This window comes from Alligator mississippiensis, chromosome 7 (genome assembly GCF_030867095.1).
Source record: "Alligator mississippiensis isolate rAllMis1 chromosome 7, rAllMis1, whole genome shotgun sequence".
In the NCBI taxonomy this organism is placed as follows: domain Eukaryota; kingdom Metazoa; phylum Chordata; order Crocodylia; family Alligatoridae; genus Alligator; species Alligator mississippiensis.
Genome location: NC_081830.1, coordinates 4,381,651 through 4,396,788, shown reverse-complemented (window position 1 = coordinate 4,396,788; position 15,138 = coordinate 4,381,651). Strand labels below are relative to the sequence as shown.

Genomic DNA, 15,138 nt, shown 5'->3' with positions numbered 1-15,138 from the left:
AATAGGAAAACTGAAGCATCAAAGTTTGAGGGCATATTTCTTCCTTTGGCTTTTGCTCCCTTCATCTGCACAAAATGCAACTCCCTCCAATGATATATCAGTTATCTATCTGTCCTCATCCATGCCTGTGGTTCCAGTGGTATGTTTTACCATACCCATAGGAGTTGCATATACAAAACTTCATCCAGGATGTGGAGTCCAATTATTATAACACTCAGTATTCAAACACTATCTGCTTATATCTTGTTTTCACAATGCAGCTATGCTGTCTGACTGGTTTCAGTTGTGTTTTTTGTCTGAAGGCAAGCCAGAAGCAATGAACCATACGACAGTAGTGGAGTTCATCCTCTTGGGTCTGACCAGCGACCGCCATTTAGAGATCCTTCTGTTTGTAGTTCTCCTCATCGTCTTCCTGCTGATCTTACTGGGAAACCTCACTGTCATCACGATCACTCTGGTTGACCGTCAGCTTCAAACCCCGATGTACTTCTTCCTCCGGAATTTCTCCCTTCTGGAGGTCTGCTTCACCTCTACCTTCATGCCCAGGACCCTTTACAGCCTCCTAATGTCGAGAAAAGCTATTTCCCTCCATGGCTGCCTCATGCAATTATTGTTGTTCTTCTTTTTAGGGTCTTCTATATATTTCCATCTGGCTCTGATGTCTCTTGACCGTTACGTGGCCATCTGCCACCCACTTCATTATGCCACCATCATGAACAGCAGGCGCTGTGTTCAGCTGGTGCTGTGCTGTTGGGTGGTGGGTTTCTTCATCCTCATTCCCCCCACAGTCATGGTTGTCTTGTTGCCGTTCTGTGGGCCCAACCTCATAAACCACTTCTACTGTGACATGGCCCCATTGCTCCAGCTCTCCTGCGCAGACACACACCGCATTGAACTCTTGATGTTTTTTGTAGCTATCATTATTGTACTTGGAACTTTATCAGTGTCTGTTGTTTCCTATGGCCGCATCATTGCCACCATCGTGCGCATCCCTTCTTCATCGAGCCGGAAGAAAGCTTTCTCCACCTGCTCTGCTCACCTTATAGTGGTTGTCATATTTTACAGCGGCTCCATCATCAGATATGTCCGGCCCTCTCAGCGGGGTGGGAGAGATTTTGACAAATATATTTCTTTCCTCTATTCAGTGGTGACCCAGCTGTTCAACCCCTACATCTATGCTCTCAGGAATAAGCAAGTCAGAGAGGCCCTCAGGGGTAGCTATTGTAAAAACCAAGGCGTGAATACTCTGGACATAGATCATCACTGAATTCCTCCCACTTGTACAGTGCTGAAATGTGAGACATTGTTGTAAAGGACTACATTTCAACAGACCTATATTTTTAATTTTACAAAGGCAGAAGGCACCAGTAGAAATTTTAGTGTCACCATCTCTGTAATACAAGATATAGAAATGTGGTCAGTTATCACTTTCGCCTACCCAGTTATTCATGTATGATTAAACCATGCATTCCCAAAAGCAGTCTGGGACCACTGAGAATTTCACCACCGACTGTAATAGGGTCAAGCTTTCAACATCCATTATTCAGTTCCCATTCACGTTCCTCAAAAGGTGCATTCATAACTGGCTTGCAGAGCTTTGCCAATCAGCCTTGACCTGTTCAGAAAGTTTTCCTTGTAGACATGACTGAAAAGAGGAGAAGGGGAAAAACAAATCTTTCCATGTGACTTGACAGTTGCTAATCTGGAAAAGCATTGACGTCGGTGTTAGGCACATGACCTCATATTATACTGTCCTGACACAAGAACATGTGGATTTGGCATGGTAAAGCAAATTTCTTTACCAGCTTGAATGAAAAGCTATAGGAATAGAGAGCCCATGTCCCACTGAAACTCAATAGGTTATAGGTGTCTGGCTGTCTAAAATCCATCAGTGTAATTTTTTTCCTGGTTCACATTGTTCTTATTACCAGTTTTATGTGTATATATATTTATTAGTGTGTTGTTCACCAAATTCATGTCTGCTTAGATATTTATGGATAAATAGAGTCTACCTTAAAAAAATAACCTAATTTGAAGGTATAGTCATTGTGCTTGTAGCAGGCATCACATTAAAGGTAAGTCCTACTTTGGAAATTTACTTGTGATTAGCGCATTGAAACCTGTCTGAAAATGTTGTGGTCATGACTTTGGATTCATAGATTCATAGATTCAAAGATGTTAGGAGCGGAAGGGACCTCAATAGTTCATCAAGTCTGACCCCCTGCATGGCAGGAAAGAGTGCTGTGTCTAGATGACCCCAGCTAGATACTCGTCTAACCTCCTCTTGAAGACCCCCAGGGTAGGGGAGAGCACCACCTCCCTTGGGAGCCCGTTCCAGACCTTGGCCACTCTGACTGTGAAGAAGTTCTTCCTAATGTCCAGTCTAAATCTGCTCTCTGCTAGCTTGTGGCCATTGTTTCTTGTAACCCCCGGGGGCGCCTTGGTGAATAAATACTCACCAATTCCCTTCTGTGCCCCCGTGATGAACTTATAGGCAACCACAAGGTCGCCTCTCAACCTCCTCTTGCGGATGTATGAAAAGATATGCAAAATATTAGGGCTGTGTGAAGCTTCAGTTCTTGATTCAATTCAGCAGAGATTCGGTCCAATTTGGTGACCGGTGCCTCCTCGTTCTGTGGGGGGCACCCAGGGTCCCTCCACAGTCGATTGCTGAGCTAGCGGGGAAGCAGTGGGGGCCTCCTGTGCGCTCCCCGGCAGACCTGGAAGCGGACCAGAAGTACTTTAGGTCCACTGCTGGGTTCACTGCAGAGCATGTGGAGGGCTCCCCTGCACTCCTGTGGGACGCTCCATGCATCCCACCATCCCAGAGATCATAAGCTGCGAATCCTACCTCAAGGAATGTAGAAAACACTTTTAAAGCTGTGTCTACGTTCAAATTGCTTATTCTCTGAATCAGCATCAAGTCTTCAGATTCGGATTCAGCTGAATCGAATCAGGGACAGTGATTTGAATCAAGCAATCGAATCACTGTCGCTGATTCAGGCTGAATTCGAATCCTTGTTCTGTCATTTACCACCATGGAGAACCATCTAACTCCATGCTCTTTAGAACCACCCTTAAGTTAGTTGAAGGCTGCTATTCAATCTCCTTTCAGTCTACTCTTCTCATGACTAAATAAGCCCAGTTCCCTCAGCCTCTCCTCAGAAGCAATGTGCCGCAGCCCTCTCACCATTTCTGTTGCTCTCCACTGGGCTCTCTCCAATTTGTCCTATTCTTTCTGTGGTGTGGGCCCAAAACTAGACACAGTCCTCCAAGATGTGGCCTCACGAGGGCCAAATAGAGGCAAAGAATCACTTCCCTCAGTCTGCTGGCAGCGATCCTGCTAATGCAGCCCACTATGCCATTCTCCTTCTTCACTACAAGGGCACACTGACTGGCTAAGCAGCAGCTCTGCAGAAAAGGACATGGGGGTTACTGTAGACAGGAAGCTGAATATGAGCCAGCAGTCCCCAGCCTGTACCAGTGCATGGGATTGGTCTGTCCTAAGTGCGTGACTTTGTGCTTGTCCTTATAGGACCTCATGAGATTTCTTTTAGTCCAATTCTCCATTTTGTTGAGGTCTCTCAAATTCCTCGCCCTAACCTCCATTTCATCTACTACTCCCCGCCAGCTTGGAGTCTTCTGCAAACTTGCTGGGGGTGCACCCCGTCCCCTCGCCCAGGTTGTTGATGAAGAAATTGAACAAAACTCTCTCTGAAACAACCCCTGCAGCACTCCACTTGATTCTGGCTGCCAAATAGACATTCAACCATCAATTATTACCCTCCGAGCCTGACATGCAGGCAGTTTACTATCCACTTTCCAGTCCATACATCCAACCTGTAGTTCCTTAGCTTGCTTGCAACTATGTTGTGGGAGACCGTATCAAAAGCCTTTCTAAAGGGAAAGACTTTTTATGTCTGCTGTGGCTTCCATAATCCACCAGAGAGGGAACTGCAACTGGGGCAGTTGTACCTGAGGTCATTCTCCACAAGCCATTTCTAGTAATTCCTGCAGTCTAGCAGCATGGAGATTGGCATTCAAGAAGAGGGAGATTCACCTCCAAAAATGTCCCAGCATCTTGTGTCATTCTTCTAGCCCATACTGAAAAGTAGGGCTGTGTGAAACAGCACCATTTCGTTTCGACTTCCAGTTCACCATTTCAATGGGACAGTGTTTCAAGTTTCATTTCATTTCATTTTGAAACCGCTGTTCTGTTTCATTTTGTCAAAAGTGTTTTGCTGTTTCGACCCTGTTTCGATGTTTCGCCCATAGACTACAATGCAGAAGCACAAAACTGCCTATAACTTTGCAAAGATGGTAGCCCCTTCTGAGAGCCTGAAGCCTGCCAAGTTTCAAGGAGATAGATGTAGGGTTTTCTGGGAAACTGCACCTCAAAGTCTTGAAAACAAAACTCATGTAATTTGTAAGTGTGCAGGCACAGGGCAGGGTGAAAACTGCAGGCATGGTGTCCCCTGCTGAGGCCATGAAGACTGCCAGGTTTCATGGAGATAGGTGCAAGGGTTTCTGGGAAACTGAACCTCAAACTGCTGACAAGCAAAACTTGTGACGTGTGACTGTGTGTGTGTGTGTATTAAGGAGTGCCCTCATTGGTGCTGGGGCCTCTACGTGACACAGGAGTGTGCCCCAATGAGGTCTCCTTCTCCCGTCCAGTCTCAGTCCAGTCCACCACTTTAAATGACAACAGGCAATAAGTCAGTAAGCAGCACAGTAGCACCAGCAGCATCCCAGGCAGCCAAACAATCAGAGTCAGGATCGGAGCAGTCTTTCCTCCCTGTTCCCCCTCCCTCCCCTTACTTTTTGTTCCCCTGCATGCAAGCCCAGCTTCAGCTTGGCAACTCAAAACATTTCTAAAGTTTAAAAATGTTTTGACTGCCCTCATTTCGTTTCGAGGCTATTTCGAAGCCCTTTGCTTCATTTCAGTTTCGCTCTTTCAAGCTCAGAACAAGACCAGAGGCCTGCTAGGTTGATTAATGAAAGAATGGGAGAGTTTTGTACTTCCCCAGGTTGAAGAAGGTCATGTCCCCAGGCTACAGTTAAATTTTTGGGGTGGAATGGAGTGTAAAGCCATAGACGTGTAGTGGGCTGAGTGGGATGTAAGCCTTTATAAATGCCAATTCTTCCGACACAGCTGGAAACAACAATAAACATAACAGCAATGTTTATGTTCTCTTCATGTCTGATTTTTCTAGTCCTTGCATGACAGCAAAACGGTGCCATATTCTATAGTTCAAGGAGGTTTCCACCCCACAATACCAATAGCATCCACGACACCAAGAACAACTATTCTATTTTCCAGAGACAATAAACATAAAAGTCAAGTGGGAATGTTTTCTTTCAACTCTAAGTATTGGCTACATTTTAAGAAAGGGAGGAAAGTTGCACAGTTTCTGAAATATTTTTTTAAATATTTCTCTACTGAAATGGAAATGAAACAACATGACTTCTAAAACTGGGATGGAGATTCCTGACAAGGAAAAGACAATTATTCACGCAGAATCAAAAACTGGCCATGCTTCGACGGGGGGACCAGAAATGTCCTGTGTTCAAAGGGTTTCCAAAGGCCGGGCGCTTTGGGAAGGAAAGTGATCATAAAAGGAAACCCTGACTAGATATTACAGGAATCTGGTATCACTTTCCTGCTCTTCCAGAGACATGGTGAGTGTCTGTAAGTAAATTCCTTCTTGTCCCAAACCCTAGCTCCTCTATTTTCCAAACCGGGTTCATGATAACACTTCCTTCCAATCTATTTAGACCCTGAACGCACCAGGTGGCTTGACTCAATGTGTTCAAAAGGCACTCCTAGACTTACACATTAGCGTTGGAGAGCGCATTGACTCTCCCAGGTGGAACAGGATCTGGCTTCTGATGTGTTTTCATGTTGGTCATCGTATGTCTTTGTAAAGGTAAAGCGTACCACACCAGGCCCTCAAGGGCGAGTCACCAAAGGCGTAGAAGCTATCCTACTGCCACCTATATACATTGCTGAATGACTACTACACACAGGAGCACCACTGGGGCCCGGACACAGGACCCTAAATGTCCCCAGGTCAAGATGCGTTTAATGGACTTGCACTCCGTTTTGTTATTCCTCCACAAAATCCAAAGGATTCGCTTCAAATGGAGGGCTAGAGAGTGTGCTTATAATGCCTAATCCATGGCTTGGTAATAGGATCATTTTGCTGGGACACAGGTTCATCCAGGCCTGTGTGAGGGCCCAGATCTGTGTCTCCCACACTTAGCACTAGGCTCCAGCACTAAAGATGGAAGTGTCCCTCTCCATTACAGAGTTTCCTTCCTTCCCAAGAGAGAGTGGGGTTTCAAAAATGTGTAATTTTCCCTTTCCCCCCAATACCACTTTCATGGCTCATTTACCTGCTTTAGTTCTACTTCCCTTTCTAAAGAGTGGAGTAGTGTTTTAAAGAAAAAACAAAGAGCTTTACTCAGAAAATTAATTGTTCTCATGTTCAGTATTTTACAATGGCTTCTTCATGTTTTTTTTTTAACTGTAATTAGGTCTGCACTCAATAAACTTGCTTTGAGATCATTTTACAGCCCCTGCAAAGCAGGAGATATTTGCTGTCAGTCAGCCCCAGAAGAAGCTCTGCAGGGGAAAAAGAGAGTCATTTCATAGAAAGGGAAGCTGTGTTTACTAGAGGGTCAGAAAGGACCCTCTAGTAAAGGTAGACCAGAGAGTCTAAGCAGAGAGAGTTTAGTTTGGATATTAGGAAAAACTTTCTGACTACAAGGGTTGTAAAACACTGGAACAAGTTACCCAGAGAGGTGGGGGAGTCTCCATCCTTGGAGGTTTTCAAGACCCGGCTAGACAAAGCCCTGGCTGGGATGATGTAGTTGGGGCTGGTCCTGCTTGGAGCAAGGGGTTGCACTAGATGTGACCTCCTGAGCTCCCTTCAACCCTCGTTTTCTATGAACAGACAAAAATATGGCTGAACTCATTGGCTAGAACCTGAAAGTAGACATTTTAAAATAGAAATATGTTTTGGGTTTTAACAGGGAGAATAATTAGCACAACTTGCCAAAGCAAGTGGTAAATGCACTGTCCTTTGGAGTCGTTCAGTGGAGATTGAGGCTTCCTAAAAGACATCGTCTAGTTTCAGAGTTGTGCTGAGTTGCATCGGAGGAAGAGTAATTCCTTGGACTGCAGGCGTGAGTGGTGCTACGGCTTTATATCCCCCGAGAGGTCAGATTAAATGGTCCCAGATCCTGAATACTGCAAACTGTAAACCATTTAGGGCTGTCGCAGAAAGGATATTTGAGTTCAGTGGCTGCCAACCCAAACCAAAGTCCATTCCCATTGACCTAAAATGAAAAATGTTCATGGTTTTCAATTAAAGAAATTTCATTTTTATTTTGGGTTATCCCCAAATACTTTCAACCTCATAAACAAACATTTTGGGAGGTATTTAACCCCCTTTAAAAAAATACAGGTCAATTTTGAAATGAAAACATTGCTTCACAAAAGAAAAACCAGAACATTTTTGCTTGTAGAAAGTAATAAATCCCACTAAGAGCCAGTTTCACACAGCTCCTCCCACAGGCATTGCATTTATTAAAAAGGAAAATCTAGTATCTCCTCGCCCAATATGTATTCATAGATTCACAGATATTTGGGTTGGATCATCAAGTTCGACCCCTGCCTGGGCAGGAAAGAGTGCTGGGGTCAGATCATTTTATTTTGGCTCTTGAAATATGACATTTCTGCTTGGTGACACTTTCTTCCTCCCTGAGTCAACCGTTTACTTAATCATTGTTTGGAGCCACAAAAGCAATGACAAGCTGGCTCCCAGTAGCAGCGATAAAAAGCGCCTTCAGTACCTCCAGGAAACCACAACATTTCCTTGAAAATATTTTAATGTTTCTATTCACATTACTCTCTGCTCTCCTCCAACTTGTACCCGACCTCCAGCTGGATGTCAAACATCCTTTCCTTAGAGTGCCCATCCCTTCTTTTTATGGCCCTGTGACCTGGGAGACTGGGGATTGATTTTCTTCTCTGCCAAAGACTTGCCATTTGAAGTCATTTAGTGCCTCTGTGCCTCCGTTCCCTATCTGCAAAATAGAAAAGCATGGTTACTCCCATTGGGGGGTGCTTGCAACAAAATGCATTAACATGCATGTATGCATTGTATGTCCCTGAGGTGGAGCCTGCCCAAATCTGTTGCTCTTTGAGGCATACTGAGAAGCTTGTTGGTCTGATGGTGCATTGATGGGGCAGCGCAGAAGTGAGGTTGGGATTTTTGACCGGTGGGAAAATGCAGCAAAGGAAGAATGAAGCTAGCCATCAATTAAATGGCAGATGATATATGTGTAAGAGGAAGGAAAGCATTGGTTTCCTCAATGTTCTTGTCTTGTTCCTGCCTCTTCCTGTCTGTGGCCTGTTCATGTGTGGGGGTTTTTGGGGGTCATTTTTAAAAGCCTGTGTTTCTCATGGCTGGCGGCACTTCTCTTGCAGGCAGAGAATGCCTCCGGGGTAGGCAAGATGGAGGAAGCATCCAAGGCCTCCCGCACCGCCCGTATACTGAACATAGTTGGGATCGTCCTAGGAATCATTTTTATCATCGCCATGATCATCTTTGTGATCGTGACGAAGACCGCGCGCTGACAGAGCGGCTTCAGCTGCCAAGAACTCACCAGCCACAGCCATTTGCATGTATCCATTGCAAGCTCCTTTTTCCTGACTCTAAGAAACGTGGGCCCACGAAACCAACCATCTGGGCCTAGGCAAGCCCTGAGGGTGTCTGAAGATGTCCTGTACAAGCACCCGTGGCCTGTCCTCTTGGAAGCATTTCTTAGCAGTTAATTGCTTTGCCCTTTCCTAGCTGTGCTTTCCCGATCCATGCACATGTACATGTAACAAGACATAATAAAAGTGAATTGTGTAAGCAAATCTCTCTGTGCTTTGTCCCCACGCATGAATGGCTTGGCTTCCCACGCTGCCATGAGACAGCTGCCCTTTTCATGGTGCTTCCATCTTCGTCAAGGCACAGGATGGAGAGTGACAGCAGTACTCGACCCCTCTGGAGAGATGTCTTAGCCTCCTGGTTCCCCAAAGCACAAAAGTCCCATTAACTTTAAAAGGATGTGAGCACATGTGGGCTTGCTTTGCTGAATCAGGATTACCTATAAAAACCCAAGCAGAAACGAGGCCTGTGGGGTCTCCACTCAAATGCCTAAGACCACCGGCAGATTCCCCAAGAAGGACTTTCTGAATACCTGGCTGTAAGGAGTCACTCTGCCCTAGAGATTATGCAAGGCTTTCTGCTGTCTTTTTGCTTTATTGTATTGCATCTTAAGTTAGACTAAGCTGTGCGTGCTGTCACTGTGTCCTATCGGGCTTTATCTTGGCGGAAGTGGTTTTTCTGTTCTTTGTCGCCTGCTTGCAAATCTCTGTGCTCGATAAACACTCGCTTTAGAGAGCGGACTATGCCTATAGATTCATAGATGCTAGGGTCGGAAGGGACCTCAATAGATCATCGAGTCCGACCCCCTGCATAGGCAGGAAAGAGTGCTGGGTCTAGATGACCCCAGCTAGATACTCATCTAACCTCCTCTTGAAGACCCCCAGGGTAGGGGAGAGCACCACCTCCCTTGGGAGCCCGTTCCAGATCTTGGCCACTCGAACTGTGAAAAAGTTCTTCCTAATGTCCAGTCTAAATCTGCTCTCTGCTAGCTTGTGGCCATTATTTCTTGTAACCCCCGGGGGCGCCTTGGTGAATAAAACCTCACCAATTCCCTTCTGTGCCCCCGTGATGAACTTATAGGCAGCCACAAGGTCGTCTCTCAACCTTCTCTTGCGGAGGCTGAAAAGGTCCAGGTTCTTTAGTCTCTCCTCGTAGGGCTTGGTCTGCAGGCCCTTAACCATACGAGTGGCCCTTCGCTGTACCCTCTCCAGGTTATCCGCATCCTTCTTGAAGTGCGGCGCCCAGAATTGCACGCAGTACTCCAACTGCGGTCTGAGCAGCGCCCGATAGAGGGGAAGTATCACCTCCCTGGACCTATTCGTCATGCATCTGCTGATGCACGATAAAGTGCCATTGGCTTTTCTGATGGCTTCGTCACACTGCCGACTCATGTTCATCTTGGAGTCCACTAGGACTCCAAGATCCCTTTCCACTTCCATGCCACCCAGCAGGTCATTCCCTAGGCTGTAGGTGTGCTGGACATTTTTCCTTCCTAGGTGCAGCACTTTGCATTTCTCCTTGTTGAATTGCATCCTGTTGTTTTCTGCCCACTTGTCCAGCCTATCCAGGTCTGCCTGCAGCTGTTCCCTGCCCTCCGGCGTGTCCACTTCTCCCCATAGCTTTGTGTCATCTGCAAACTTGGACACAGTACACTTCACTCCCTCGTCCAAGTCGCTGATGAAGACATTGAAGAGTATTGGTCCAAGGACCGAGCCCTGCGGGACCCCACTGCCCACACCCTTCCAGGTCAAAGCCGACCCATCCACCACGACTCTCTGGGTGCGACCCTCCAGCCAATTCGCCACCCACCGGACTGTGCAGTCATCCACGTCACAGCCTCTTAGCTTGTTCACCAGTATGGGGTGGGATACCGTATCGAAGGCCTTCCTGAAGTCTAAGTATACGACATCCACCCCTCCTCCTGTGTCCAGGCGTTTTGTAAACTGGTCATAAAAAGAGACTAGATTGGTCAGGCACGATCTGCCTGCTACGAACCTGTGCTGGTTTCCCCTCAGTATAATTTGTGCTGCCGGGCTCTCACAAATGTGAGCCTTGTTCAAGCATTTGTGAATTCAGTGCCACAACCTAAAATCTAATATTAAGTCTGGTAACACCTGCCTGGTGTCTCTGCTCCCCAACTCTCTGCTGCAACAGGAGGCACACAGAGGATGAAGTGCACCTGCTCTGAATCATGCATGTCCCTGTTCAGTCCGATATGCAAACTAACTGTGCAAAAAGGCAGCTTCCACTTATTAGTACAATGGAGCTGGAAACCGTGGCTGGTTTGGAGGGGATCTCGATTGCGCCCCTTCCCATTTTTGGACTGCCTCATGAGTTGTTGGTGCGCTCACGAGAAGAGCTGTAGCCAGCTTCCAGGAACAGGTTAATTTATTAATAATGAACTTAAGGAAAGGGAGGCAGATGGGAACCAATTCTGCCACAGAAGGAAGTGGAGGCGGAGCGCTGGCTCTGAACAAACCTTCCAGTGCCCGTTCGAGCCAACTCACAAAATTACAAGCTTTTGCAAGGGCCTTATCCCCCAAGTGCTCTAACGCCAGGTGCGCGGGGGGCAAGGGACACGCTCCAGCACGATGGACACACCTGCAAGCTTCACAGAGGGAGAAGTCTACCAGGCACATTTCCACCCTCGAGACTACTTGGAAACATGGTACAACTTTGACGGAGGTCTTTCCAATAAGAACAGTCTTATGACGTCGGTCCTGAGAAACCTGCACAAGGTGTTCTCTGCGGGTGAGTCCACGGCACCGTGCCCTGGACGGATCCCTTTCCCAGCATAGGACCGCATAGGTCTATCACGTTGCCTTGGCTCTGTGCTGCAACGTGATCTCTCGAGGGGAATTTCAGGCTTTCTGATGACAGGGCAGACCCTCGGGCAGGGATCTGGCTTTTGCAATGCCAGGGAATGTCTGGCCAATACAAACGACAAGGGACAAAACCGCTGTCTGGGTCGTGAGCAGCCGTAGGGCCAGGACGGAACAGCTTTCTGCAGCGCTGTGTGCATCACACGCTGTCGGCTCCTCTCTGGAGCCAGGAGCAGTATGTAAAGTCTGCCACCCGCCATGTGAATACATTGCCAAGCGTTCACCATTGCCAAGTGCCTTGTGGTTCACTTGGCAGCTCAAAGCACACTAAAAAATCATTACACAATTTGCACCGTGCAATCGCATGAGGCAGCAATTAGGAGCAAGCACCTGCAGCCAGCTCAGACCCCAGACAGGAGCGAGCGCCTCCTGTGCCAGAGTCACGATGCTCTCCCCCGTTCCAACGCAGGTGATGTGAAGGGCGACACCCTGATAGATATTGGCAGCGGCTCCACCATTTACCACCTCCTTTCTGCCTGCAAGAAGTTTAACGAGATCATCATTTCGGACTATACGGACGGGAACCGCCAGGAGCTGGAGAAGTGGCTGAAGAAGGAGCCGGGAGCGTTTGACTGGACCCCGGCGGTGAAATACGTGTGCGAGCTGGAGGGACAGAGGTAGGGGCCTGGCTGCTGGCACCCACTAAGGCAGAAGGGGCCTTTCCCTCCCTCTCCTGGAGGGCACGAGGGCTCGTGGTGGCTCGCGAGATGAAAATGCAACAACACACTTCCTAGGGCACCTGTCAGAGCAGAAGTGTGTTGGATGCAGAGAGAGTTTCTTATATAGGAACCAAAAAAAGCTCTTCTGGCAGGAAATACAGCACCGCGGCTCCACTGTGCCAGGCTCTGTAGTGAGGCATAACAGCCAGGCTGGCCCTGCCACACTCACTGGCTTAACCCCCGAGGGTCACGCTATTGCAACGAGGTAGTTTTGGATATCTGTTTTAGGCAGAAGGCAGGGCAGGGTGGCTCCTTAGACACTACCTGGTTCAGAGAGGCATGGGCATTAGCGTGCAGCTTCCTCTATTAGATCCAGCAATCTGCCTACTGTGGCACTGCACCATGTACTGCGCACCACTGGCACTAGGTGAATGAGGCTGTGCAAACAATTCATGGTACGACAACCGTCAGGTCTGTACGCAGCGACTGCAGGAGTTTGTCCCTCTAGGCACAAGGAGCAATGGGCTCAAGTTGCAGCAAGGGAAGTTGAGGTTAGATATTAGCAAGAACTTTCTCATTAGGAGGGTGGTGAAGCACTGAACAGGTTACCCAGAGAGGTGATGGCATCTCCATCCTTGGAGGAACCCGGCTAGACAAAGCCGAGGTTGGGATGATGGAGTATGGTCCTGCTTTGAGCAGGGGGTTGAACTGAGGTCCCTGCCAGCCCTCACTTCCTATGATTTGAATTAGCACCTTCTTCCCAGCAGAGGGGACCTCCTGGTTATCACTCATGCTGTAATCCAGGGATGGTGCAGAGCCAGCAAGGTGGTTTGAATCCAGCCCCTTGGTCCTAGCAGCATGTTGCTGTCTCCACCTCCTGCCCGGCTCTTGGCCTCTTCGGGGAGCAAGCTCCACAACCTAATTGTGCATTGCATGGGCAAGAGCACACTCTTTTGTCCATTTTAATGCTCTGCCTTTTGGTTTCATTGAACATCCTCCTGTTTCTCTGTACACGAGCCCCCAGGCAGGCAGGTAACCCCACGGGATCGCTCACTAGACATTTCCTCCCAGGGAAAAGTGGGCTGAGAAGGAAGAGAAACTGAGGAAGAAAGTGAAGCAGGCTCTGAAGTGCTATGTGAGGAAACCCAACCCTCTGGCCCCCGGGACGCTGCCTGCGGCCGACTGCCTGCTCTCCACGCTGTGCTTGGAAGCTGCCTGCAAAGACCTGGGCACCTTTCGTGCTGCCCTGAAGAACATCAGCTCCCTGGTGAAGCCAGGGGGACACCTGGTGTTAAATACAGTCCTGAAAGGAACCTACTACTTGGTCGGGCAGCACAACTTCTCCTGCCTGGGCCTGGACTGGGAGTCGGTGGAGGCAGCTGTAAGAGATGCTGGGTGTATCATTGAGCACATCCAAGAGGCTCCAGAACCTCCTCCCGAATCCATCTCAGACTACACCGACCTGGTCAGTCTGGTGGCACGCAAGCAGCACACTGCATGAGTCTGGTAAGAAATGAGCAGCGATGAGGTAGGGAGCAGGGGCAGAGGCTTGCAGGCAGGCCACTGATAGCAGCGTGCCCCTTAATTAGTTCCCTGTCCCCAGGGTAGAGATGGGGGGACCCAGCTCCCCCAGTCAGCTGTGTTGTGCCCGGTCCAGCTTCAAGGCCTCAACCGCGCAGCCCTTGCAGAGAGCAGGCAGCTGCTGTCACCCCTGCACCCTGGGGCAGATGGACCTGGAGACAAGGGGTGATGCAGGGCACTCCTCCTGGGATGCCTGCTGCTTAGGCTGAGCCAGGGCAGCAGCACAGCTGAGGGGACGGCCGTGGGCACCATGCCGGGGCCACCCCGTGCAGACGCACGCTCACAGCATCACGTGGCTGCTCGCGGCTCCTTTCAGTCCTGCTAACTTGCGCTGAGCCCAGAACATCCCAGCCTGAGATGGTGCTGTGCGACTGCCCCGGTCTATATTAAATGCAAACCAAGCCCCCTGCTAATGCCGCTCTGGCAGGGGCCAGACAGAGGGGAAGCAGATAGGAGGGTGCCTGGCCTTGTCCTGCACTGCCTGGGGGTGGTCACTCTATCCCCTGCCCAGACCAAGGCCCCTGGGGCTGGCTGGTTGCACGTTATGCCTGGCAGGCAGGGGCATGTGAGTGCAACAGAGACAGTCTCTGTCTGATGTTGACCCAGCACCAGGTTCTCCGAGCTCCTGCCACCATCCTTTCTTGCAGGTCACTGTATACAGGCACGGCCACACGCACTCTCTGGAAGATGCTCTCTGCTTTCCCCAACATCTCCCACCCCCATCTTTCATACCATGAGGCCCAACGAGGATCATTGCCCAGAACGACTCACACCTGCTTGAACTCCACTGGTCTGCTCTGAAGCAGGCCCAGAAAATACTCTCATTTGCTATCACGTGGAAATTGCTCCAGGAAAGTGGCATCCTCCAGCACTAAATAAAATGGAGCTGGAAACCTTGGCTAGTTTGTGAGGATTTATCATTTCATGATTCCCCCCATTTTTTACCTTGTTTCCTGCCTCCTGTGCTGTTGGTGGGTCCAGCAGAGGAGCTGTTGCGGGTTTGCAGGAAGGGGGTAACTTCACTGATGAATGCAGCAAAGGAGAGGCAGGGAAGTGCGAGCCAACCCAAACGCAGAGCCCCTCAAAGCCCTTGCTCCTAACCGGAGCCAGCTGTATCCAACCAGCACGGTTACGAGCCTCTGAAAGAGCCACTGTCCCTCTTTGGCTCTGACCACAAGTGTCCTGCTTGGCCTGTTGCAAACCCAGAGTTAGCTACCAGCTCTTGGGGGCCCCCAGCACTTCCCTTCCTCCTGCTGGGCATCCCCTAGACCCAAACTGCAGCTGTGCAGCTCA

General features: G+C 48.9%; 2 protein-coding genes across 2 annotated transcripts; both read left to right on the top strand.

Annotated features, from left to right (window-relative positions):
- Positions 1-316: 316 nt before the first annotated feature.
- On the top strand, positions 317-1,267 carry LOC132251513 (olfactory receptor 6E1-like). The gene has a single exon (XM_059731343.1). It carries the CDS (start codon positions 317-319, stop codon positions 1,265-1,267), a length of 951 nt encoding a protein of 316 aa, XP_059587326.1.
- A 10,047-nt stretch (positions 1,268-11,314) lies between these two features.
- LOC132251512 (nicotinamide N-methyltransferase-like) lies at positions 11,315-14,743 on the top strand. The gene is made up of 4 exons (XM_059731342.1): positions 11,315-11,474; positions 12,015-12,222; positions 13,336-13,770; positions 14,493-14,743. The coding sequence occupies exons 1-3, from the start codon at positions 11,315-11,317 to the stop codon at positions 13,763-13,765; spliced, it is 798 nt and encodes a 265-aa protein (XP_059587325.1). The 3' UTR covers positions 13,766-13,770; positions 14,493-14,743.
- The last annotated feature ends 395 nt before the right edge of the window (positions 14,744-15,138 follow it).

What these genes read in the sequence shown, in the direction of transcription:
- LOC132251513 (XM_059731343.1), top strand. Translation starts at nt 317, where the DNA reads ATGAACCATACGACAGTAGTGGAGTTCATCCTCTTGGGTCTGACCAGC.
- LOC132251512 (XM_059731342.1), top strand. Translation starts at nt 11,315, where the DNA reads ATGGACACACCTGCAAGCTTCACAGAGGGAGAAGTCTACCAGGCACAT. An exon ending in GCACAAGGTGTTCTCTGCGG is followed by an intron (nt 11,475 to 12,014) that starts GTGAGTCCACGG and finishes GTTCCAACGCAG; the next exon opens with GTGATGTGAAGGGCGACACC. An exon ending in TGCGAGCTGGAGGGACAGAG is followed by an intron (nt 12,223 to 13,335) that starts GTAGGGGCCTGG and finishes ATTTCCTCCCAG; the next exon opens with GGAAAAGTGGGCTGAGAAGG.